General features: G+C 46.4%; 1 protein-coding gene across 2 annotated transcripts in view; it reads left to right on the forward strand.

Moving 5' to 3' along the window:
• HCN4 (hyperpolarization activated cyclic nucleotide gated potassium channel 4) overlaps window positions 1–26,036 on the forward strand; it is a 100,186-nt gene that overhangs the window by 9,681 nt on the left and 64,469 nt on the right. For both annotated transcript variants that reach the window (XM_035566732.1, XM_035566733.1), the window contains exon 2: window positions 18,802–19,225. In XM_035566732.1, the coding sequence (XP_035422625.1) occupies window positions 18,802–19,225 (424 nt within the window). The remainder of the gene's footprint in view (window positions 1–18,801; window positions 19,226–26,036) is intronic.

Below are 26,036 nucleotides of genomic sequence, written 5' to 3' on the forward strand. Positions count from 1 at the left end.
GCCTAGTTTAAGCACCAGGCTGTAGTAAACCAGGCTGTTAACTCCTGAAGAGACACTGCATGCAGCAGGGGAAGATGCTGCGAGTGAGAGCACAGCGGATGAGCATTCAAAGGGGAATTCCAAGGTCAGCTTGAGGGCCCACCCCTTGGACATTATAGGGGCACAACTGCTTCCCCAGCGATGCACAAAAGCTAATCTCATTTGTGGTGACTTGTCCAAATGTGCTCATTAAGGATTTAAATCTTTGCCTCTTTGGACAGAGAGGTTGTCTGTGTTTATGCATCTATTGTGAAAGAGCTTAGAGGCAGGAGAGGTGCTGCAGGTTGCCAGCTGATCCTAGTGTAGGAGCTATAACTCCTTTTTCTTTTATCCCTTTTCACAGCTGTGCTCCAGCTTCTGGTGATTGCCAGGAGATCGGCAACTGTACGCTGAGTAACCCCTCATCCTGCACACAGCTCCAGTGAGACTGTATGCAGAGGGGCTCTGGTGGGATCCCATTTTCCTAGTCAGAGCTGCAGGGCACTGTTACAGTCTGATGTCTGGGGGATGGAAAGCCTGGTGGCGCACAGTTGGATTTGCCTGGGTGTGGGAAAGAAATGCCTTGCAAAGTTATCAGCACTCTGGAGCTTGCGAGGGAGATAACGGCTACATTCCAAAGACTCGGGGACTCCACATTAGTAAGTCCCTTCCTCCCAGCCGTGGCTTCGCACGTGATTTCAGGACAAGGTGCTAACTCATCACAGCACTAACATTGTTACTGGCGTGATGGCTCATCTGCAGAGGACTTGGTGCATGCGTGTGTACATGCCCGTCTCCAGGGGACAGGAGGTGGTGGAGGCCCCAGTTTATCCTATCCCACTCCTGGTGGTCTCACCTCTGTCCCCATTCGTGAGTAGGCGGAAGGGATGGTGCAGAGCCCAGGGTGTGGGCTGAGCGAGCGCAGTGACATCCTGCAGCTCTGCAGAGGCACCGCAGTTGCATTAGGCGTAGGGAAGCGGTGCAAAGGTGGTGCTGCCTGGCAGTGTCAGGGTTTGGACTGGCTCTCCTGACAGGCAGAGCGATAACAAATGATAACACTGGCTGACTCTCTGCAGCTTTTTTAGCGATGGCAAACCTGCTTTTGTTAAGCACAAATTCTTGGTGCTTGATCTTTCCCTCTTTGCCTTAAAGCACTAATGCATGCACAAGTTACGCTTTTATTAATAACAAGTGGAACATTTGTTTCCATCCCTGATTTTCTGTGAATTACTGGGAAGGGGAGGAGGAAGGACCAGTGTAGACCACAGATTATGGGCTGTTCTCTTTGATGCCAACACAAACTCATTTGTATCGCTTTCCCATGCTCATTTAGCTGCGGATGCCTTTTGGACCATGAGCAATGTGTAGCAGGTACAAGGACAAACTGGAAGGCAGGTCAGGCATCTGGTTTTGACACTATGAGGAACCATGAACGCAATGCTCTTTGTGCCTTGATTTCTCCAACTTTGGCAATGGAGCCATGGTACTGCTAGGGGCCAGGGGAGAGGCTGTAGACCTCTTAAAACATTTTAACATAACAAAAGATTCAGAGTAGATGTCAGCAAGGGTATATGGTTTAGAAGGCAGTTCCGTGAGAATTTCTTCATGACTATACTACTCTGAGTGCTGCTGAAGATTTGGTTACATCTCTTGTCCATTTGTTGTTAGGACCACAAAAATTAGTAGATCCATGCACTGTTAAGTGATTTCTGAATAATGGTTACTTATTGCCAGCACCTTTACAGTTCCACGTATGATGCTATATTGTGTAGCATGTTTGGAACTAGGTTGGGAAAAATATAGGTAAAAAGTCTGGACAGGGAATGGAGATGAGAATTTTGTCTTTTGTGTCTGTAATGAGAATTATGCAGCCCCTGCACGGGGTTTGGAGATGCTGTAAAAAGAAAATGTTCCAACTTTTCCTCACCGGTCATGTGTATTGCAAGGCGGGCTGCTTTTCTCCGTGGGAGATGCAACAACTTGACTTCAGTAAACACTCCTGGATGGAAGGTCTGGCACAGGAGCTGGCAAGGTGTCTCTTTCTCTGGCACAGCAGCTTTAGAAAACAGCATCTGAGCTCAGCGACTGCTGAATCTTTTGGACGATCAGTTCTGCCCCTTGCCTTTTAGTGCATGCCCAGGTGTGCTTCAGATCATGTCAGCCCCGGTTACGGTGACACACTGTGTGTGCTCTGGTTAGAGAGCAACTGAGGGGCCTGCCCCATGCTTGGGAGTTGGAGCAAGTTTCTGGGTCAAAGGCATACTTTAATCAAGCTCCGGATCTGGCAGGGTCTGTTGGCTCAGCCCTGACTGCTTTGGGAAGCTTCTGGTCCTCAGTTTTGCAAAACACCACATAATGTAACGTCGTTCAGAACATGTCGGTGAATTCCCATTATGACTGGGCTCTGCTTTGCACCATGGACAATCCTCATCCATCACCCAAATGGGGTGAATTCCTCCTGCTTTTTGTTGGCTACATGCATTGGTGGAGAGGTGGCCAAAGCATAGGTCCTAGACAAGGGCAGTGCTGCTGGTTGTGTGCTCCTTTTGCAGCACCAAGGGGAATTTAGGCTAGCGGTGGCAGATGTGGGTATGGCCTAGGGCTTGTGCTTTTGAACAGGGGATCTGGAAGCCTCATCTGCAAGTAAATTCACACAGCCAAATCTGCACTGCAGACAAAAAAAGATTTGCCTTGACATCATCTGCCCTGCTCTGAGATCTGCAGTCAGTCAGGAGACCAACGCACAGCTCCCAGCCTCTCTAGCTCAGTAGAATTAAGGCTAAGCTTCATCATGAGCTAATGCAAGCTGTTCCCACCCCAAATAATTGGCTGCTGGATGGTTTTGTGTCTGTCTAAGCATTACTGCATGTGGGTGGATGTGTTATGTGTGTGTGAATGAGTCTGCTTTGGAAATTAATACGTAACATCGGGGGTGCATCTAATAATACACCACCTCGTGAGAGATGTGTGCGTGAGAAGTGCAAAGCAGAGCTGAGCGTGTCAAACATCTGTACAAGGAACACTCTCCCAGGCACCACAGGAGGATAATTCCCACACCTAGGCTACCAGCGTCTCTTTATCTCTCTTCTTCCCACCATAAAGCACCTCCGATGTCTCCAGTCCTCTGTCTCCCATAACTGAAAGAGGAACAAAAAGCAGTGACATTTCTCCAAAGCTCAATCCCCCGGTCAGCACAACCCTTTGTGCAAGGCAGAACACCCTGTGGTGGGTAGGAGATGATGGAGGCATTGGTTTGTGCACAGAGAGGAAAGACAGTGCCCATCCATGAGCATTGCATCCTGCTGCAGCTGCCGAGGCATGGAAGCCATGCCCACCTGGGGGGTTGGGAACTGTAACCCCTCTGGGACTGAACTTTTGGCAGCTGCTGGAGGGTTTTATTTTCACGAGGCTGAGCCGTTCTTAAACACTTCCTCTAGTGCAATCATCACACACACATCTTCTCAGTAATGGTAGGCCATCAGCATTTCTTTCTAGTCTTTAGATAAGATGTGTGGAGACAAGCTGTGAAAGAGCTGAACAAGATGCCTTGATGTTAGTCCTCAGCTTGTCCCACCAGTGGGCTGCAGGCCTTCCTTCTGCACACATCCTAGGGGCTGTGGTTTTCAAGGAGAGAGCGCCTTTTTCGGGTGGAGATGGACATGTGGAAACTTGTATCTTCCCCAGACTTGGCTACTGAGATCTGTAGTCCAGTAAGGGAAAAGCCGCCTGGTCAGCTGTACCTCTGCTCGCAGGCGTTTGAGCTGGAACAACTTTCCTACAGCAGGTCACAGGAGGAGGGGAGAGGATTCCTTGCACACTCTTTGCCCACTGTTTTGCAAAGGAAAAATGGGTATGCTCCTGCTTAGCTCAGAGAGAGAAAGGGAAAATATTCCAAATCAGATAGTTTTGTAGCATTATAAACTACCCTGATGGTTCAAAACCCATGGCTTTTGACAGAGCAAACTACTGCTTTTCATAAGCAGCCAGGTAATTCCCATACAGCTCAAATGGTGTACTCGAGTTTATTCAGACCCTGCCCTGAAGCAGCAACTGTGCGGTGTTCTGGGTGTTCTGCAGTGCACTGCCTAATTGCTGCATTTCACTCCAGCTTTTCTACAGTGCCGGAGGCAATTATTTCTCCACACTCTGGGGCTCTTGTGTATGCAGAAGGATATATTGTCATTTCTTTGGAGTTAGGTTTTAATCAGTGAACGTATGGAGCAAAATTCCTTGGTGAGAACCCATTGCAGCCAGTGGGGTGGCACTGGGAATCAGCTTCTCTCCTGGGAGCTGCTTCTGGCCTCTCGCGTACCCATACCGCTGGGCACATCTGGGCACCGCACAAGCGCTGTCTGAGACCTGCTAACGTCACACCACAGGGAGAGATACGGGATTGCATTCACGTTTTGGTGCTCGTGAAGGGGATCTTCCAAGCCGGATTTAGTGAGGCTAGCTCTCTGTTGCTACAGTGGAAGTATTTTAGAGCACTGAATTTTCTGCTCGTTGCCCACAAAATAGCTATTTCTGATTCAGTGATGTCTTTCATAAAGGAGATCCCTAATTTACAATCAAATATCTAATGGGCTAAAATGTTTTTGGATATACTCGAGAGCAGAGCTAATCTGCTCTCTGCTTTGTCTGGACTCCAGCGGAAAGACCTTCTGCTCCGGCTTCTGAGCACAAAGAGAAAGAATCAAGGAAAGGCTTTAAAATTCAAAGTGGTGGGGATTTAGTTTGAATTTTGAACTTTTGAAGCAACTTCTCCCGATTCCACTCTCCTCTGTGCCAGTCAAGCCTTATGGGGGCAGCTGAATGGAAAATTTCAGAGAACAGGTACCTTAACGACTGCTGGTCCTCAGTTTAAGCTCACCTGCCAAGGCAGTTACGTGGCCCCACCACTGTAGCACATGAGGGCTTTGTAGTTTCCAGGTACCCCCTGAACTGGGGACCGCATTCTCTCTGCGTGGCAGGAGGATCAGAGAGTGGAAGATCCAGATCCTTCCATGTTCTTGGGCACCTCTGCCCCGGTGGGACCAGGGAGGGCCGAGGATGTTGTTTTGAATGACTTGCTGAGCATCCTCCCAGGTTCCCTCATGGCAGAACCATCTTTTTACTTCTCTTGCGCAGCCTTTCTGTGATCTGCTGAGTGCCAGCCAGCTGGGCTGAGTCATATCGCATATACTTCTGGTAAGATGAATTTGAAAGAATGGTGAGGAAGACCCTAGCCCTACTACTAAGCTTTCTTAAACAGAAGGACTGCATTAACTAAAAATTAAAAGAAAAAGAAAAAACAAACAAACAAACATAGAATTCACCTAATCAAGCATTGCTGAAATACACAAGTTTCTGGCTAATTTACACAATACCCGAGCACGTCCCTGCTCCTGCTGAAATCAAAGGTGAAGTCAGCAACTGCTACAGCGGCCTTGAAATTCCAGTCTGCATGCATAGAAGTAAAAATCTACAGGTGTATTTCATGTCTCAGAGAAGAAGTCCTTTGAGAATATGTTCTTAGATTGCTTTTTGAAAAAGCTGGAATTCATTGAGACATTGCTGCCATCATAGGTACCCAAAACAAGGCAGGGAACAGACTTGCCTCCAGGCACTGAAAGCAAAGGATAAGATATGTCTTTCCTTTTAAGACACAACAGTTTGAAGCTTGGGATGGGCTTTGTGGTTGTAACTTTCAATACAGCAGGTTTAGGTCCTTTGGGGGTTTCTTCTTCCAGCCTCAGGACCTGAAGTACATCCTTCTAGACTGGGGAGGGGGCTGTGGTGTGCACCAAGTGCCATTGCTCTCACTTGCACGTTCTCCTCTGGGCTTTGGGGGTGAACAGACCTCGTCCTCACTGAGCCCTGCTGCTGGAGCTTTGAGGTGAGCCCCTGCCTTGCAGCACTGTGCCTCCTTCAGGAGCACCACCACTGGCAATCGCTGCCCATGTCTGCAGCCACACGGGGCTGGGTGGGCAGACACTGAGAAAACGGAGAGACCTGCTTCTTGCTCCTCTTTTGTTTTCTGAACACTTTTGCGTGTTGCCAAGGACTATGAGCTTATTTGTAGGCAGATTCAGAGCTTGTAGTGATTGACGTAAGACAGAATCAGATAGATTTAAAATATACATTTACACCTCATTTGTTGTTGGGTCTGCACCTTAAACAGACAGGGAAGCGCTCAGCTATCACTGGCTCGGCACAGGTACCTGTCCCTCTGTTCATCTGATAATTGTTTAGTGTGTCAACAAAGCTACTTGCATGTTTCAGTTACACCTGAATTCTGTGGGAAATAGGTTGCTTATATGTCCAAAAGCTCTAAAGAGATTGTTACTTCACTTTCACTGTGTTGCATATCTGACAGGTGTTTTTTTTTTTCTTCTGTTTTTTCATCACTGTCAAATCTGCACTGTCCCAGCTGTTTGTAGAGATAGCTTTGTAATATTTCTGTGAAATAGCAAGGATATTTATTCCCATTTTATGTCTGGAAAACTAGTATACAGAGAAACGACATTATTTCCTAGAGAGTTGCTCACAGAATGTGAACTGGACTTGTGCAGACATACAACTAGTTCTAAGGGACAGGGCTGTGCTCCCTTCTCCTGCAAAGTCCCTCTGGCTTAGGACGGGACCTGGCAGGCTGAAGCCTCCTTGGTATGTATTGATGGGAAATGGGCTGCATCAATCTGAGTATCTTTCTGAAACAACTTGTTTCTGGCAGGTTGTTCATTCTAAAAATATATTTATTTCTAATTGCTGAGCTGAATGCTTAATGAATTCTTCCTTCCCAAGAACAATTAATCAAAGAAATGATTTAGGGCTGGCACTTGCTCCCCCAGGGCTCAATGGCTGTGTTCCACTGACTTAAATAGAGCAGATCAAGCCCAGCCCATACTGGAAAAGATTTATCTAAGCATTTTTTAATGGTGCCCATCACTATTTGTCTGGATGCCTCTGGCAGAAAAGTACTATATATATTGGAGGAGCACTCGATGTTATGGTAGAGTTACAGCAAGCTGCTGTGTTTTACAACCAGTGTTTGCCTGCTTTGTGTGGTTTTAAGGAGAGTAATTATGCAAGCTCCCGTTGATTGGAGTGGGCGTTCTGAATGGTGAGGAAAGAAGGGGCTGCAGTGACAACTTGCTCAGGGAGGTCTCTTGACTGGAACAAAGAGGTGCAGAGAGAGGGCTGTGTGGGTCACTGAGACCTGCAGCCTGGATTAGAGCTTTGATGGAGGAGAATCCCCACCACGCAACAAGGATGTGCCCTCTCTACCAAAGTTTGAAGGTCAGGAACAGACGATGAATAAATGTTTCTAAGACATTGAAAAGGGCTTTGGAGCACAGAGGCTCCTTGCGTGAGGACTGCCTTTCTGTGGACCTCAAGTGCTAAGTCCTGAGTTGATCTGAGTGCCCTTAAGACCCTGGAGTGAATGTTGGGATTCCTGGCCTCTGTCCTCCCTTCTTTTGTGGACCTGTGTGTGAGGGAGGCCCTGAAGAAGTGGCTGCTGCTCTGTGCCTTAGTTTCCCTGGCGGGCAGATGCTGATGGTGAGACCTTGGCCCCTGCCATAAAGAGTTCAGAGACCAAAAGGCAAAGATCCCCTGTGAGCTATGTGCTGCTTCAGTACATGCAGTAATTAATTCAGCACCCGATGTTTAGAGGGGATAGTGGATTCACATGGATGCCTTAGATAAGCATAGCCCTTGCACAATATGCTTCTGCTGAGTCCTAAAATAATCAGAGGCTACTGGACTTGTTTTTTTTTTTCTTAACTGTTGCATTTTTAGAAGGTCATTCATCTCTTGTCTGGGGTGTTAGATACCTGAGTAGCCCCAAAGTCCCAGCAGCATTAGTCTTTTTGAGGATTCATTTTGCTCTACTCCAGCCCAAATAACTCAATGCAAACAAGAGTCTGATATTAGCAGCCAGAAGGAGTTAGGAAGGAAAAATATTTTCTGCCTTTGAAACTGAAACACACCTAGTCACTGCCCCGTTACCTTTTAACATGTCTTACTCCCCTCCACCCCATCTGCTCTTCCCTACGGAAGAGCACTCTTGCACATTGCTCCTTTGGCATTTCCTCAGCCTGTAACACTTGAAGCCATACTTTTGGTCACAGAGTAGGCAGAAAATTTGCACCAGAGTTGTCATCTGTGCTGGCCAAAGTGTTTTTGACCCAGAAGCAATACTTGTCAAAGAAGGCATTTGACTTGGGAGTGTAAGTTGGGAGTTAACTCTCTTCCACGTCTGCTTCTCCCTGTGCTGCATAACCACAAGGTCTGAGGTAAAGTGTTCTTTTCAGGGACAAAAGCTACCTGCAGGGAACATGTTCTGTCACTCCAGCTTTCTCTCTCCTTGGTGAGCATGTGGTTTAGGAAGCTTTGGGCCTTCAGAGTAGCACAGATTTGAACATGGACATTCAAACAGACCACGGAAAAAAAACAAACCACTTTCCATTACCTCTCTCTGGCAGCATTTTGGATTTCCATCTTGCCTCTCAACAGGTAAAAAAAGATTGAATTTTTCCCCTGGCCCCTTGTGGCACATCCACGGCTGTCACAGAGGCGAAGGGGTAAGCGTGCACAGGTACCCATGTCTGGCAGATGCTGTTGCTTGTCCCAGCCATAAATCCTGGTAACTTTAGATGTTGAAGAAAGCACATGAGAGAGCACGTGTGCCTCATCCTGCAGGCAGGCTGAGATGCATCTCATTGAGTAAATTGCTTCATGCAGCTGAGCAACAGCTCTGTTCGCTGGTCTTTCATTGAAACTGGATGTAAATGACCAGCTACTCAGCCAAATTGCGCATAAAGTTGTTTCGAAGGCTGCTTAAGCCCACTGTAAGGTGTTGTGGAGACGGTTACCGTGATGGTGCATGCTTCAAAGGTTGCGGTGGGTGCCCCAAATGTCCCCAGGAGCCTCTGTGAGAACTTGGGAACGGTGTCAGAAGAGACCTTGTGTTTCACCCTGCTTTCCATTTGGGCAGAATGGGCTGGAATCGTGATTTCTAAACAGCACCAAGCTGTAGCATAGCAATACCTAGGAGGGACATTTTTAGCATCTTGGGTGGCTAGAAGTCTTTTTCTCAGGCTGGCAGATGACTTAACTGTTTGCTGCATGCGGTTGTCACCTCTTTGTGGACTACCGCAGAGCATGTGGACACGAATTTGTCAATCCAATGCAAAATAGCAGCTAGCAGAAAGAGCAATGTTCCCTCCACTGTCCTCCAATTTCTAAACTGTGTTTCTGTGATTCTGATAGATATGTGACTCACGTAATCTCTCTGCCCTATTTTAGTGTTTAATTTTAGTAAATTTGGGTTCCTGGTGGTGAGACTGACATCCTCATCTCAAGTAGACTCATATTATGTCAAGGGAGCAATGGCACTGCAAAACAGTTAACAGGCCAGCCTGTCATCCCTGTAGCTCAGCGGGATGCTAAGTTGGTGGAAGACGTGTGTTAGCTCAGTTGGTGTCATATGTTCTCTGCCACTCTTGCTGCAGTGTTTACTCTGAACAGGTATGTGTGCATCCATAAATCTGTATCATCTCTGTATATGCGAAGTCTGTGCCTGCAGCACCGAATCCTGTGTGAGTTGCTGTTTATACTCTGGCAAGTAAGCGTGGAAGATAAGATTCAGAGAAGTAGGCTTTGAGATGTCTACCTGTATGTCTCCAAGAAATGGCAGCCTGAGCACTCTGAAATAAGACATGGCCCCTTTCCTTCATCTGCTTGGGTACAAATGAAAACTTCGGCCCAGTATTCCTGGTTTTTGAGACAACTCGGAGCTCCCTAGTGCAGATCCATTTGAAACAGACTGCACAACCATTTGAATTTGAGTCATGCTAGACCTTGGATGTGGGCCAGAGTCTGAACTTCATAATGCCACAATTTGTGCATGTCTTTCTGCTTTAGTCCTTTACATTCCACAACACATCCATGATGACTTGGAAGCTGCAGCCCTTATTGATCTGTCTGTTCCCTGCAACAACAACATATGTCATGTTTCCGTGGCAATAGGTCCCCCTAAAGGGGCTTCATTCCTTCCCTCAGTTTATTGGTCTTTTTCATTATTAAATCATCAGAGATAAATGCACACAGAGAAGGGTCAACGTCTGGATCAATGGACAGCAAACAAAGAGGAACTTTTCCATATTCATACAAGCCAGAGATTTCAGAAGATCAAACAATGTGGCATCGCCAGGCCCTTAGCATGTCAGTCTCATGCATAATGTATGCTGGGAGCTCTATGAAATCAATACACATCTAACACCTTGAAAACCTTTGGGATTTGGCATGTGGGGCTGAGGAGGGGGAATCGACATACTTAAAAGTGCAGTAGAGTGGGATGTGAAGAAAGGGTTAAGCTCTGGCTTAGGCTGTCTGCCATGAGCGCAAGTGTTCCTGCAGTTTTGGTTAAATGCTACAAATAGAAAATTGTACTTAAGTTTTAACTCTGGGGGACTGGTGTTGCAGGTTTCTTCTGATGAAGTTTGATGAGAAGGGCATGGGATGGAGAAGAGCACATCTTGTGCAGTGATGTGGCTGTGTAGGAGGTAATCCCAGAGCACCAGCAGCTGCTGTGTATTCTGCCTGCACCTCCCCTCATCGGGGAGGCTGAAATGATCTCATGTACCTGCAGCAGGGAGGGGAGCCCATCCAGCAGGTTAGAGCCTGGTTTGCCAGCAGCTGCACTGGGCTGGTTTCCATCTACAGAAAGCTCATGCGTATAAATTTCCCACAGAATCTGTACTGTATTAACTTCCCAGTGGTATCTCCAGCCACTCCTGGCGATGAATTCCCCCTGCATAACAATTTGTGTCTTTGATCACCTCCTCCTGGGCAACAGTGCTACGAAAACAATAAATTGTCTAGGTCTGGTGTGTAAATGTTCTTCCTTCAGGCCTTCAAGGAAGAGAGGAAATAAGCTTTCCAACAATTAATACGCACAAAAATCTCACTGCTTTTGCAGCTCATTACAGGGGAATTCTCCATGAGCTAGTAATAGCTGTGTCCAGACAAGTAAGTATCACCAATGCTGTTTTTAGTTGGAAATGGGAGGTGTGCTGTATTGGCCTCTGTACTCCAAATTTAGAGCCAGAACAAACAGGGTCTCTTGTGGCTACCTCTGTTTCTGTCTGTGCATTTATTTTTACCTTTCTGAGGAGGCTGGATTCTAAGTGCAGATTTAAATTACCACTTAATATGTTAGGCAGGTATCTGCAGGCAGGAAGGCAGCGTCAGTTCAGGAGAGTGGTCAATTGACTACTTTGAGCAGAATCCACTGTGGCTTTTCTTGTTCTTGTGACATGTTTGTGTTTCAGCATTGTTGGAAATGAAATGCAGGAGCATATTGTTTCTGTGTGATACAGTATGTCTGCAGGCCAAGGAGTAGGTGTAAGTGTTCCAATACATTTACATTTATTGAATGGCATATTGCACATAAAACTCTTGAAAATGCTTGTACAGTTTCTGTTAAGCACTCTGCAGGATTAGGTGGTAGATGTTGACTTTACAGATTAGATGTCCAGAAGTCTCATTATCCCAGGACGTGTGCAAGCCAGGCGGCAGCGCTGCAGCCTCATGAACTCCTCTGTCCTGACATGCCTCAGACTGTAATGAAACAACACCCTGCAAGGTTTGTTAGGTCTGCATGAAACCAAGCTTAGCGATGCCACTTGCTGTGTAGTTCACACACATGGCATTTGGAGGAACTTGAGTGAAAGATAGCACTATCTAGTGGTTGGAGTGCTGTTGTCCTAGCCAAGCCACTTAAACTCCCTCAGATTAGGGGAGCAGATGATACAAAGTTAAATTTGAGTGTTAAAACACTTATGAGAAGGTGTGTCAGCAGGTTTTGGGGCAAGGTTCCATTTTTTTGGCATGCTTGAACAGTGCTTTTCTTAGCGTGGCTTTGGTTCATGACTGGTACATTTCAGTGCAAGGATGAGAAAGCACTTGGGGTTTCTGAGACAGAAAAATAAGGAAGGAAGTGAAGTGTTCTGATACAGCCACAGAGCGGCAGGGCTGCCTGCCCGGGCTGATTCACAAAGCCTGTTTTAAACTGACCGGTGGTACCAGATGGAGGCTGTAGAAATGCCTCTCTCTTGGTAAATCTGTTTTGTGTGGCTCCTCTGGCAGCTCCCACGTCAGTGTTGGGTGTCACAGCCATCCAGAACCTCAGGGAGTGAGATTTCCCTGTGCAAGGTGCCGGCTGTGCTGTTTCTTCTTAGCTAATGCTTGAAGAAAAAGGCCACTCCGCTGCTAACGAGCTCACATCACATTTTGCAGTTTTTGTCCAGAGCCAGTGGAAAACACAAGGTCCAAGACTTGTGCCAGCAAGAAGAAAGCTGCCCATGGTCTGCTCTGGCTGCTCCAGAGGCCACTGGGCACTGGCAGCAGGGGCTGTACCGGCAGCCCCCCAACTCCTCCTTCACTCAGAGCATTGTGCCACGGCGTGGTACAGACAAACGCCTTCCCTGGTAGCCTGCCCCTGGCCTAAGGGCTGCTTTACTTGTCCTCCAGTCTTTGGAGTCCTCCTATAACAACATCCATACTGCAAATCTTCATCTCTTCAAGAAGCCTCACAATAGAGTGGGTGTATCATAGGTATTATCAGAGAACTAATAATTTAGGCTAACTGATATTAATGTAATGCATTATGCTTTGTAAGTTAAAGAAAGGGAATAATTCATAATGTGTTCTGTTATAATAGGGTAAATGCATCAGTGCCTCAAACATGTTGTTTGCAAATTGTCAAGTATTATAACTGGAATAAAAATATCGCTAAGTAATGTGTATGTTTATTTCTACAAAGAAGGAGAATGGAAATTTCCCCTTTGCTGTAACCGCGAGTTACAGGATATACCGTAACTGGAAACCTCTTCTGAAACTAGGCATCCATATTATCTACATGCTAGTTCTGAATACATTGCTTAAATCTTTGGTATCTTACAGTCTTTCTATTGATAACGTAGGATGATAATTCGTAGGTCTGCTGGGATTTAATTAACGTGTGGACATAACTTTGAAAAATGCAGGCTGTTGATTATTGTTTAATGGAGAAGTGTTAGATTTAAAAATTGATGATAGAGAAGCAATAAAAAAGCTAATGTGCTACCTTGCTTGGACTGCAAATGCCATTCCAAACTATTGCATAAGCAATAGCTTTCTTAATTTTCCACTCACCAAAATCCAGTAATTATATCTGAAGATGATAATATGAGCATGTGTGTTAAACTCCAAACACGGTATGGAATTCTGCGGTGTTCAGAGGGGATTAGGTGAGCAATTATGTAGACTAGAGATAATCTAAGTGAAAGGCGAAACTGAGACCTTAGAAAATAGCTTGCCTGAAGTAAAACCGACAGTTGAATTCTATGAAAAATTTGTCAAAGGCAGTACATGAGTTTTCAGAAATCTAGATGGAACAAAAGTGCCCCAAGGCGTACACCTCCTTTGTAGCGGGTGCTGTACTGCGAGATATCCCTAATCATACACCTGCTTGTGTAAGCACTTCAAATTCTTGACTAGCTAATAGTCCTCGCACTCCTGATGGGAAAGTTAATCACATGCAGACTTGCATCCCATCTGAGTAACTCGGTGGCACCCCTTACTCTTCCGTACCCTGCTGAGGCATCATTATCACTGTGGCGACTAAGTCGAAAGGGAAGACGAACAGTTCGGATCAGCAGCAGGCTCTGCCTGAAGGAGAAGCAGCAAGCGCTGCCGGAGCAGAAGGCCAGGGAATTCTGCAGGAGGTGGGGGCACAGCAGAGCCCTTTTCCTCGTGCTGTCATAGTGCACAGCTAATTCTCAGTGCTCTCAGGGGTTTTACTCAGGATGGCAGAGCATACAGATTATTTGCATGGGTTGGTCAGAAGGAATTAAAACTGTTTGTCTTACTCTTTAAATAGGTTCCCCTTCTCATTTCCCATTATATATAGCACACAGAAAATTTATGTAAGTAATTTGAATTTTTTTTTTTGGTGGGCATTCATTTCAAAGAGGTTTTCAAGTGCACAGGTATTTGAATAAATCACTATAAATAAATTCACTTCTAGCAAGTGAATTCTTGGACTCAGTAGCTGGTTAAGTATCCTTTAGTGTGTTTAGGAGCAATGAATCACCACATTCTTGCTATTATCTCTGTGAATAATGCAAACTTTGTAACTCTCCAGTAGAAATACGCCTACTCATATCTGGAAGAAATAATGCTTCCAGAGACAGGGAAGGAGCTCTTCCAGCTCCTTTTTCTTTCCCTTCTCCCGTCTGTGCTGTTACCTATGTGAATGGCTGCTTTCTGGAGTACACTTTCCTCCCACCAGCCACGCTGACATCCGATAATGCTCTTTACAAAAGATGATTTCTATTTCTAGCCTGACTAGCAGTCCTGGGAATTAAAGTGTGGCCTCTTTCCTGTCAGGATAGTTGCTGGTGAGCACAGCAGTGTATAATTCAACATGCAGTCCGGAGGGGGAAGGGAGCTGCCACTCTGCAGAAGAGGGCAGATTTTCATCAGCTCTTTAAAGAAATAACATGGCCATTCCTCCCCATGCAAAGCAGAGGATCGAGATGACTTTGGTGACTCAGTAGGTGGCACTCTGTTTCTTGAGTCAGCACTGAGGCACTGCGCCTGTCTGGGCTTGGTAGAGCAATTGGATATGTCTTTGGTTTTGGTATTAGCGAGATATGTTCATTAAAGATGTGCTCTTGTAAGGTTAGGAAGGTTCGACAAGGTGTCTGAGCTAAATTCATCGCTGGTGAGGATATCCTGGCTCCCTGGCATTTTCAGTTAGATGCCTTTTTATTTTTGCTTCCTTCCTGTGCACTGTCAGGCAGCTCCTCAGCTCAACCCTGAGTTGGCTGCCTTACGGCAGAAGCTGAAAACATCCAAAAAGCTTTGTTAATTTAAAGGTGAGGTTGCCCAAGTCTATTTTCTCTTGACAGTGCAAGTGCTACCAAGCAAGGAGAACAGAAGTTAAGGCCACAAATGTGCCCTGTTCAGGAGCGGTCTGTGAATGCTAGACTGACGCAGCGATGCTGACCAAGCTAACCCCTGCAGTTTGTTATTTTCAGTCCAGTGGTCACTATCCCTCCTGAGCTCGTGCACTAGAAACGGTTATACTGCACCATAGAATTGTTTTGAAAGATCAAGGTTTATTTAACAGAAAAATTACATCTGAAAGCCACATTCCTTGCCTGCTGTTAAATTATGCACTAGACAGAACAGAAGGCTGATCCAGCTTGCTCGTCAAAGCCCACAAACTAATACCTATGAAGCATTCTTCGTATCAAATCAACTGCATGACACCAAATATGTTCAATGAGCATATACTCTTGAATTGCCTTTGCACACACTAATTCTCATACACATTCTGTTAGAACTAAATAATATATTTGGAATTAACCATTCAAAGGTAGCAGTGCATGTTAAAATGTGATTTTCAGCTCCAAGAAGTGGCATAGAAGTAGGATGCAGTATTGAAAACAAGTGTGTTCGAACGAGACGTCTGTTTTATATAGTGCTGGCTGTTCCCCATGCTGGGAGCTACTCAGTTGCACTAAGTCAGCTATAATAAAACAGTACATTCATATTTATTAATTTTTTATGTAGGCTCTTGAAAATAGGAAGAGAGGAGAGGAGACAGGATATCAGAGGAAGACGCCAATGATACAAATCTCTGTGAGACCCTTTGTCAAGCCATAAGAATAGTTTCCAGTCTGGTGAGACTCAAGAATCAAATTCAGGTTGTAGTCCTTGCTTAGCCTCAGACTTCAGTGGACAAATCCCATTCTCTCAATTTTGCCACATGGCTTCTCTATTTGCAAGACAGGGATAATAACTCTGCCTCTCGTGGGTGCAGCGGAGCCAATTTCATCACCATCAGCTCTGTGGAATCCCTGGGTGAAAGGAAGTGCAGAAATACAGAAAACATGGGTTATTAATAGCTGGTGCTTGCCCTTACATACATCGCATGCACTGTTACTCATTCTGGCCAATAATTTACAGGGAGTGAAAAGTGTTCCTCAGTGTAAATACAAAATGACACATGGATGGTACTAGACCTCTGAGGTGTTGCAGTCCCTGAGAATCTATTCAGTGTAAATCCAGCGATGCCACCCTGAGCAGATCATACTTCCCATGTAGATGCAATGTGCAGGAACTGTGCAATCCTAAGAGTTAAATTTTAACTTCTAGGAAGTTTATGTTGTAAAGGCAGGTGAATTTGCTGTGCTGGAATACTGTGCACACCAACCTGTAGCTCAGGATGCAGGACAACTGACTGTGGTATGACCATGCCTGACTACAAGAGATCAGGGCAGCAGTCAGACAGAAAGCATTTTACTGGGGTTGTGTGTGTAGAGCTCACTGGAATTGTGAGCAGTCCTGGCCACTGCTGTCGTCGTCCCCACTTGCCGCTTAGTACTGAAATCACCAGCTAATGCAGACATAAGAGGCAGGAAAATCCAAAGATCTCTGAGGAAAGCCACTTACCTTTGCATCTGTGTGTGTATGGCCACATCTGTCTCATGCCATTAATTTGAAACTTGGGAAAAATAATTTTCTTTGTGCATATTTCCTCCTGTATCCCCTGTAGGCAAATTAAAGATGGCTGGGAGGTTATTTATTTTCAGTAATAACGTACACACTGCTTCCAGACTTCCTGCTATTGTGCGATTATCTAGATTAATTGACTAGGAAAGATGCAGCATCATCTCAGACCCTTAATAAGGAAGACTGCAGCATGGATTTATACGGTATTAATGCATATTGCTGTATGACGCGGCCTTGCTCTCAGAAGCACACGGACCTATCTCATGGCTGAGTGTCTACCAGCACCTACTGTACTTCTATACTACGCCAAGGACTGCATGATACTTTGCCTGCAGGGGCATAGCACCTTGAGAGCAAGAAGGAGATGGGTGATGACATTTTTGGAAACCTCATTAGTGGATAACTTGGCTTACACAAAAGCCAGTTGCCATCAGCCTCTGCTGAACATTTCTGAGAATTGCAGGCTGCTGGTTTGTGGCCCTGTCTGTCCATGTGTAATGGCTGGGATCGTAAACATGTTTAGAGGTGCTTCAGAGTGTTAGGTTCTCACCAAGGAGAGAGAATCTGTGCAGGCAGGGCTTTTGAGTTATCTTCTACCCTTTGATTTTCCTGCTGAGAGTTTAACAAATCCATGAGTTGCTTCACTACAGCGACATTGTTCTGCAGCAGCTCAGTCTGGTCTGCAGCACGGGCTTGGGCTGAACAATTCTTACCAGAGCTAGATTTTGAGGAACTTTGAGGCAAGTCCATTTTTTTTCGAAAACATTTCCATGATTTTGACTGTAATTGGTCAGACAGATGGACAAGCAGCATGAGGATGCCCTTCTTTGGCAAACTCAGCAGTTTCCTTCACTGCATCGTTGGGAATCCAGAGTCACTCCACTGACTTCACTGGTATTGTGGTGATCTGCTTTAAAGGAAGGCACAATTCTCTCCCTTGTGTTTGGGTCCTGTTAGTTTGCTGTTGCCTTTTTATAGTCAAGGGAGTTAGGTTTATTTGGTACTCAGGAGGTTAATAAGAAGAATATAAACACCATGCTAATTGGTGTGACCGACTAGAAGAGCCACAGCAGCTTTCTGAATGTCTCATCTTCAGGTGTAAGCAACCGAACCCAGTAATCGGTTTGTTCTGTGCACTTTGTCCATTTACTGTGACAAGTTTGTAAATTATTTATGATACCTCACAGTGTAACAGTAACAGCCGTGCAGTATACGATGTAGAGCTAATGAAATCTTGGCATTGTGAGACCACAGTGCATTGGCATCTCTACGTGTGAAACATTTGGTGGGGATTGGAACACGTGTTGGGCACTGAGGGTCCTTTGTGAGACTCCTCATCAAAGTATGAGATCCAGAAAAAAATTCAGTCCTCACTCTGGTTGAGTCGCAGCAACATCATGTGATTGTATATTGTTTACACTAGAACCTGGGGAAAATCTTTAAAAAGCCCAAACAAATAAATTAGGAAATGTATTTAGGCTGTGTGTGTCTTCAAGAATGAAAATGAGTGTTGTTGTAAGGCCTGCTGGATAATATTGACTTGCCACTGAAGTGAAGATAAGTTTCGTGGAGACTGCTTCATGACACAGTAGTTAAATGTTGTTGTTGCTTACTTTAAAAATGAAATAGATAATTTCCAGGTGCATGACTCTGAGCTTTATTGATCATTTCTGTACAGCAGAGGAGTCTATAGAGTGTGAACTAAACTCCAAGTCCAGCCCAGTGTAAGCTTGGTTCAACAAGAGAGCTAAACCAAACACAGCCGTTCCTAGTTCTATTCTGATCCCAGTGCTACCAGCGCTGGCTGCTTCCAAAGGAGGATCAGACAGTAGGAGCAAGCCTGATGACTGTGACCCCAAATGGCTTTATTGACGTGCTGACTCTGAGCCCTTCTAGATACTTGTTCTGTCCCTTTTCATAACAGTCACTGTAGTAACTTCAAATACCTCTGTCTTCTTGGTGGCCCTGAAGGCCCAGTCAAAGTTTTCCAGGGAGTACATCCAGCCACGTACCCAATTCCTCTCTGAACCCTCTTAGCCCGAAGACGAGTGTCCCTGTGCTATTAAGCACTTAATTACGTTAGCAGCTTGTGCACTGGGAAAACATCAGGCAGACTAGCAAAGCTTAGGTAACAAGTGACAGGAGAGATGTATAAAGCACATCAGTTCTGTTGATGTGGGCTCCCTGGTCTCCCACTCCATAGCTGATCTCACATGTCTCTGTCTTGCTGTCCAGGTTTTATTGGGATTTGACCATGCTGCTGCTGATGGTAGGGAACCTGATCATCATCCCTGTGGGCATCACTTTCTTCAAGGATGAAAACACTACCCCATGGATTGTCTTCAATGTGGTTTCGGACACGTTCTTCCTCATCGACCTTGTCCTCAACTTCCGAACAGGCATCGTGGTGGAGGACAACACGGAGATCATCCTAGACCCACAGCGGATCAAGATGAAGTACCTGAAGAGCTGGTTTGTGGTGGATTTTATCTCCTCCATCCCCGTTGACTACATCTTCCTGATCGTTGAAACCCGCATTGACTCTGAGGTGTACAAGACAGCCCGGGCGCTGCGCATTGTGCGCTTCACTAAGATCCTCAGCCTCCTGCGGCTCCTGCGGCTCTCCCGGCTCATCCGCTACATTCATCAGTGGGAGGAGGTGAGCAGAGGCTGTGGTGCACTTGCATCTTAAATCTTTTCTCTGCTTATGCTGGTATTACACAAAGGTGCTTGGATTGAATGCCCATTCTCCCACTTTATTCCAGTGCGAATGCTAAAGATTGTCTTGAGTGTAATGCTTTGCTTTTAGCAGGCTCCCAAAAGGGCCGTCAGCTTGCTGTTGCACAGTCACTTGAGACTGTGCTATCTCCTTCAGGGTTGTAGTGCGTGTGCTCTGGGGAGGGGATGCATGGGTTGAGTGGGGAGCAAGTGCACGTGGGTCTGCTGCAGGCAGTGTGAAGCTAGAGCTGGCTGTGCGGGGAGCAGTTAGCCAGACAGTGTGGTCTTGCCCTCTCAGAGCCCCAGGGGGTCCAGAGACAGCGCAGAGGAAGGGTCTAGAGACAGCTGATTTGCAGAACCTGCAGCGTTTATTTACCCAAGCAACTTCTACATGCTTAGCTCCTGAATAAATGGCTTGGTTATATATTTATAACCTTCTTGTTTTCTAAATTCTCTGACATGATGAAAGAGGGGAAGAGGAAAGAAGAACATTCTGCAGACAAATAGGGTCCGTTTAAAAACATAATGGTCTGGTGAAAACCAAGAGCCCCAGTATCTTGTGCTGTTCTCAGGGGAGTTGCAATATGCAGGGTGAGTTGTCAGGCTTACTGTGAGTGAAGCCACAACCTTACAAGCAGCTCGAAAATTAGTTATTTTTTCCTGTTTCTGTGCTCTCCAAAGCAGAGAGAAAGCTCTCTGCAGCTTTCTCCACGTCAGTAGCATATTTTCAGGACAATGAAAGCTGGTCAAGGCAATTTCATCTTCTTCCCCATTCTTTCTCCTCTGCTTTGGAGCACAGGCTGATGCAGAACATGATCTAATGCAGAGTGTGCTCCTGGGAATGTGAAGGGAAAGCAGCCATGCAAGTCATGGCTAGATCGCACCGAGCTGTCAGAACACTAGTTCACGATGGAGGTGAACCACTTCCTCCTCCCAGCGTCACGGACTCAGAAGGAGAGCATTGGTGCATACCTTACAAATCTCGGGCTTCATCTTTGTAGCCTTATGATTTGTGAATGTTTCACTTAGAGCAGAGCACAACGCCTTGCTGAAGTTTGGGACGAAATTGTGCAAGGTGCTGTACAGATGCATAGAGAGAGACAGCTACAGCCCTGAAGAATTCACTACTAGGTTAATTTGCTTCACAGTACAGACAGACAGGATGTGCATTGAAAGATGGAGACCAGTAAAGCAGAAATGTCTTCCCTGGTGTGGCTCAGTAGCTTGGAGACTGGGCTGAGCAATGAAGTATCTCCAGGTCTGTTGTCTTTTCCCCTGGTTGCCTTGCTCCTCTGACACTCAGGAAAGGGGAGTTGGCGGCTTAGGTTGATGCCAACGTAGCTCCTTGATGCTGATTTACATAGTCATAGGAGTGTAGGGCTCAGCACTTGCACACCTCTGCTACTTGACTTCCTTTCCATAAAGTGGTCGAAGAGGAGTTAAATATAATTGCTGTTGAGAGCACTGATTTTCTTTTAAAAACATAGTGAAAAGGAAGCAATTCTGCACCCTTTTCCTGTCTTGCTTCTCACAGGGTTTCACTGAGCAGCCTGTGGTGGTTCCAGTCTCGTACTGCAGATCGGGGTGGGGCATTCTGCCCTTCTGCTGGCTGTGCTAGGCACCAGGGGACAGCATAGCTGGGCACGCTCTGGATCCCTCCTGAAAAGCAGATTCCCTGGAGTGATGCAGTGCTGCAAGTGGAAGGGACAGATGGTGTTGGATTGCAGTTGGAGACTGCAATGCAGACTCTGTTATGCATTGCAGAGCCCAGCAGAGCAAACACGATAGTCTTTTTTCAAACAGGGCTCGACCCAAGCAGCAGTTTCCCAGAGAGTGTGTGGCTCTAGGAGGTTTTCCACCTTCTTGAATGAGGGAGGGAAGCAGAGAGAAGGGGCAATCCCTTGCCGTCGGTGCAGTGCATGCTACAAAGCACCAAGGAGATGGGGAAGAGAAGTGCTGCTTCATCTCTGTGTGGGAGGAAGCTGTTGTGCTCCCTGGAACCTAGCTGACAGTTCTTGGAGCAATCACTGCTGCCATGGGGAACTTAGCTCCTCGCTTGTACCTACTGCTGAGACGCTGAGTCCTGTTTGAGGAGGAGAGGAGGATGCAGTGTGCACAGAGATGTCAGTCTCCTTGCTCTGCCTCCTATATGAACATTACATCTATGCATTAGTGTCACTCTGAGTGAGTACAGGGATGAGTGGTCACTTCCTGAGTTGAGAGAGCCTTTCTGTTTCTTCCCCTGCAATTGGCTATGCTCTGCATGAATTTATCACTTACCCTGCAGTGAGGAGAGAGCAGCCTTCTCTAGGGCTGCAATGCTGTAAAACAGCCAGCCACTCATCAGTTCCAGATCAATGCTAGTCATGAGTCTGTGGGCTCGAGAGCCAGTGGTTTGAAGTGCCTGCGCCATTCTGTCTCAGCAGCAGCAGATTGCTGTGACATCCTCCCCCAGACCTGAACCAAGTGCTTTGGGGCCTGCAGCTTGGCAAACACCCTAAAGAAGGGGAAAAAAAAAAAAGAAAATCCATTGCGCTCATGTTCACTGGAGTACAAAAATAAGCTTAATTCCAAATGTAGCAGTTTATTTGCATTATCCATTTTGCATGAGTGGTCCAAGGAATGAATTTACCAGTAGGGCAGAATATAAATAGAGTCTTTCTGAAGTATCTGCCCGTATCTGTCCTGCAGTCAGAAGTTGGACTGCAGTGGAGGAAGGCATGCTTGAGCTGGCTGAGCCTAGCGTGCCTGCTCATCGCCTTATAAGCTTTGGTGTCTGGTAGTTACCAGGTGCATTAGCAGAAATCCAGGGCAGCCAACGTAGTCTGGGTCTGGAGCTGTGCTGCCAGGGTGAGAACAAGCACAGGTACTCCTGTCATGCCTCTGTTGCAGCCATGGGAGTAGTCCAGAGGTGGCCCAACAAGAGGTGACAAGATTACAGGTGACCCCTGTGCTTTCTGGAGTGGTTGGGAAAGTGGCTGTGCTGCAGCAGGGAGCAACCTGGGCTCAGGATACGGCAGCAGAAAAATGGAAGAGACTGCAGAAGGCAGTACTTGCTTCTTGTGCACGCCCACCCTAACCCTGCTTCATGCTGCCAGGCTTGGTGGCACCCGAGGGGAACTCTTCTCACCTCGGCCTTTGGCCCACCCCAGCAGATATTCAGGGTATCCAGGCAGGTTTGTGGTTCTGGGCCATGTGAAAAGAGGGCCACGCTGCAGCTCCCAGGCACAGGGAGCTGGGCCTTCGCGGTGTCATCCCTGAGAAACTGTTCAGAGAAAGCAGACTGAATGGTAATATCCTACAGACTTTATCCCAAGGTCACCCAGAAGAAATAATGAAGCAGAATAATGCCCTGTAACCCATATACCCAATCAAAAGACAGTGCAGACTGCGAGTGTTAAACAAAAATAAAAAATCCCTTTAGGTTTTCATAGGAAAATTGATTGATTTTTTTTTTCTTAAGAGCAATTTGCTGAGCTTTCCCTGTTTTATGCACATCTGCCCCAGTGTTTGGTGCCAGGATGCAGTATCCTCTATTTAAGATCAAACTATTGTGACTTATGGACAAGGAACATTTATTGGCACAACAGTAATATCCTGCTCCTGGAAATTGGTTTTCAGGTAGCACGTAGGCAATGCTAACCAAAACATTTTGGTTTCAGAATCTTATGCGAGAGACTATGGTGAGAAGGAAAGGATCTAACTGGTTTTGATATATATCACAATAATAAGAAATTGTCATAAGTGAGAGGATTTTTTAAGGATTTTTGTCAAAAAAAGGTGTACTTTTCAATTTTGGCAGCTGAAACCTGAAGAAAGGACAATTGTGTCATTTTCAGACTATTACTTCAATGAAAACGTGCAAACCTTCCTGGATGCTGTCCTTTTTTCCCCTCAAGTTTCCATATTATACAAAAGTTGGAGAATGGAGGAAATGCATCTTCTCAGGTCTGTTACTGGCCACAGATTACATCATCTGAAAGATGACGTCGCTTTTAGGAAGATTCAAAGAGATTCAGAAAGCTGATTCAAAGGCTAGAGGGCTCGCCAGGCAGGACCGGGAGAAAGCTTCCAACAACTGCGAGACCGTAGCTCCCAATTGATTTCCATTTTCATTTGAACAGCTAATTCCCCTAGGTTCTTCTGACCTATTTGTAGCCTTCCTTAAATTAAATTAACTTAACATGGCTAGTGGCCTGGGGGATGTAATGATAGTCCAAATCCATAACTGGCTCCTGAGAGGGGAGGAGCTGCACAGAATTATTGTACTCGAGCAGCACAGCAGGGTCCCATTCCACAAGCAGTTGAAAATAGCTTAGCAGATTTTCATCGATATGGTTTGCAATTCTGTCGCGTTAAATAGCGAGGCAGACCCATGAGAGTAACTCGTTAAAACCTCTGGCCTCCACTGGGCAAAATCGGACTCAGCAAATACGGGGAATGTGGCAGGGAGGGGGAGAATGGGCCGAGTTTCTTCCTTAGTTTGCATTACCTCATTTCTGAAGGCAGAATTATCAAGCATTTGTATTAATGTCATCAAAGAGCTAATTAGGATCATAATGCCAGTTACAGTAATTTGCATTCTTACTGCACAAAGTGTCCCAAAACTGGAGCATCTTTTTCTTTTCGAGAAAATCCCGGCTGCACTGAAATTAATAGCAAAACCCCCTTGTTGCCACACGAGAAGAAGGTCGCTCAAGATTTTACCACAGCCTTTACATCGAACTGTTTCACTTGTGCAGCAGAATATGCTGGCAGAACAGGGACAGACAACAGAAGGAAAATGTTCTGCATTTCTGTGCAGACATTACCTTCCCCTCACTGGCTCTGGGCAGCCAGTGGCCCAACCCCTAACCTGGGCCGTGTCACCTTTCGGGAGAAAGAAACCTTAACTGAAGTTTTTTGGTGGGGTTTGTCTCTGGCAGGAAGTTCTGCTGCCATAATTCAAATTAAGCTTTCCACCTGGGCAATGGGAATACACAGTTGCAAAGATGGTATCGTAAAAAATGGGTAATAATGAATTATAAGGAGCAAGGCAAATGTTTGAATAGCTGTGCAGCTACAGAGGGTGCCATAAAAAGGAAAAAGCCTTCTTCTTTTTTTATAGTCACCTTATGGCAGTGCTTAATGTGTCTCCTGTCAACAGCGTGGTATGATACAGGGAATAGATGGCGTGAGGGGCCGGGAGGAGGGCGCGGAGCCATTTGTCTCTAGGTCAGTGGTTCAGATGCAGCTCGTAGCAAGTGAAAGCCATTTGCCATCTCACGGTGGCTTGTCTCTGGGCTGTTCTTAGTAGCCGGGTGCCTGCATGACACAATCATCTGTGGGGCTGGCCCTGGGAAGCCTCTGGCTCCCTTTAGTAGCATCTGGGAGGTTTAAGGCCCCACAGACCCCTGAAGAGAAGTCTCCACTGGTTGGGGCACAGGGCACATCAATAAGAGGGTCTTGCCTGTGCCCAGCCTCTCGTTCTGTGTGTCAGAGGGCTCTCAGTCTGGGCTTTCACACTGTGATAGAATTATAAAGGCTTTCAAAAGAGAGAGGCTGATCTGCTAATGATCTCTAATCACTGGGAGAGCTGGTTGCTGCTCCAGCCTCTCATTTTCCTCTTCCCTCAGAGTCCTCCCAGCTTCCTCCTTACACGTCCCCTCGCTGGGCACCGTGGTAGGTTCGCTTTTCTCCCAGAGAGCTCACGTCTCTGCATTTCTCTGCCAGCACCAGCTGCCCGCAGCTCGACGCCCGTATCCTGCCAGCTGCCTGTCATTTGTCTTCAGGCCATTGTTTTTGAGGGGGCTCTCTGGCAGCCTTTGTTATTGCCGCTGTGTCACAGTAACAGAGGGTCCTCAAAGGAGAAGTGCTGGAGCCTGGTGCGAGGAGGTTCCTGCTGCAAACCGTGCCATTTTCCAAGACTTCCTACCATGGAGGCTGCATGCTATTGATGGGGCGTTCTCCCATGTGTTTTAGCTGCGTGGGAATAATGTTCTGCCAGGCTCACCCCATACTTTAAGGCCAGTGTGTCTGAGGCACATTAGCCTTGGCAAGTGGGAGCAAATTAATTGCTCCTGTCACTGAAGCTTCTTCAGGAAGGCAGTATTGATTGCATTCATATCAAGTGAAAAACTTTAATGAGGTAGCTGAAGAGAACAGCATTTCCGCGCCTCACTTTTCTTATTTAGTGAGACAGGGTTGGAAAGGGCTGTGCCAGATCCATAAGTTGTGTGAATGAAGCAGGACCTTGGCCCAGATAGGGCCATGGGGGAAAAAAAATAGAAGCTGGTTAGTGGGAAAGGACGAAGAGGGGATTTGGGAGTGTAAGAAGGAACACAACAGCATTGGGGTGCTTTTTGACACGAGAAATTGAAGCTGATTGCTTCATTTCCCCACAGAGTGTTTTTGTGTGCTCTGAAGCAGTTGATGGGTGAGGGCAAGTCTGATTTGATTGTTTGTCATCCCCCAGACCTGCTGGGCACTCGGGGGCACCTCTGCACGCCGGATAAATCCAGGGTAGTGGGGACCTACCCAGTCCATTCTGTTCCAGCAGGAGGACAGGGCCACTGGGAGAGAACAGGCAGTTATCACCACATCTCCCTGTCTGTAGACACTTGCTACACCCTGTGGAAAGTGCTGTTATGCTGTGGGGCTCGAGGCAGAGCAAGAAGCCCCGATCTCCCTCCCAGACAAAGCTGGCTAGGAGAAAGTGCAGTCTTCAGACCTGAGGCTTCAGCACCAGCGCTGGATAATACCGTGAGCCGAAG

Source organism: Cygnus atratus, chromosome 11, assembly GCF_013377495.2.
Source record: "Cygnus atratus isolate AKBS03 ecotype Queensland, Australia chromosome 11, CAtr_DNAZoo_HiC_assembly, whole genome shotgun sequence".
NCBI lineage: Eukaryota > Metazoa > Chordata > Aves > Anseriformes > Anatidae > Cygnus > Cygnus atratus.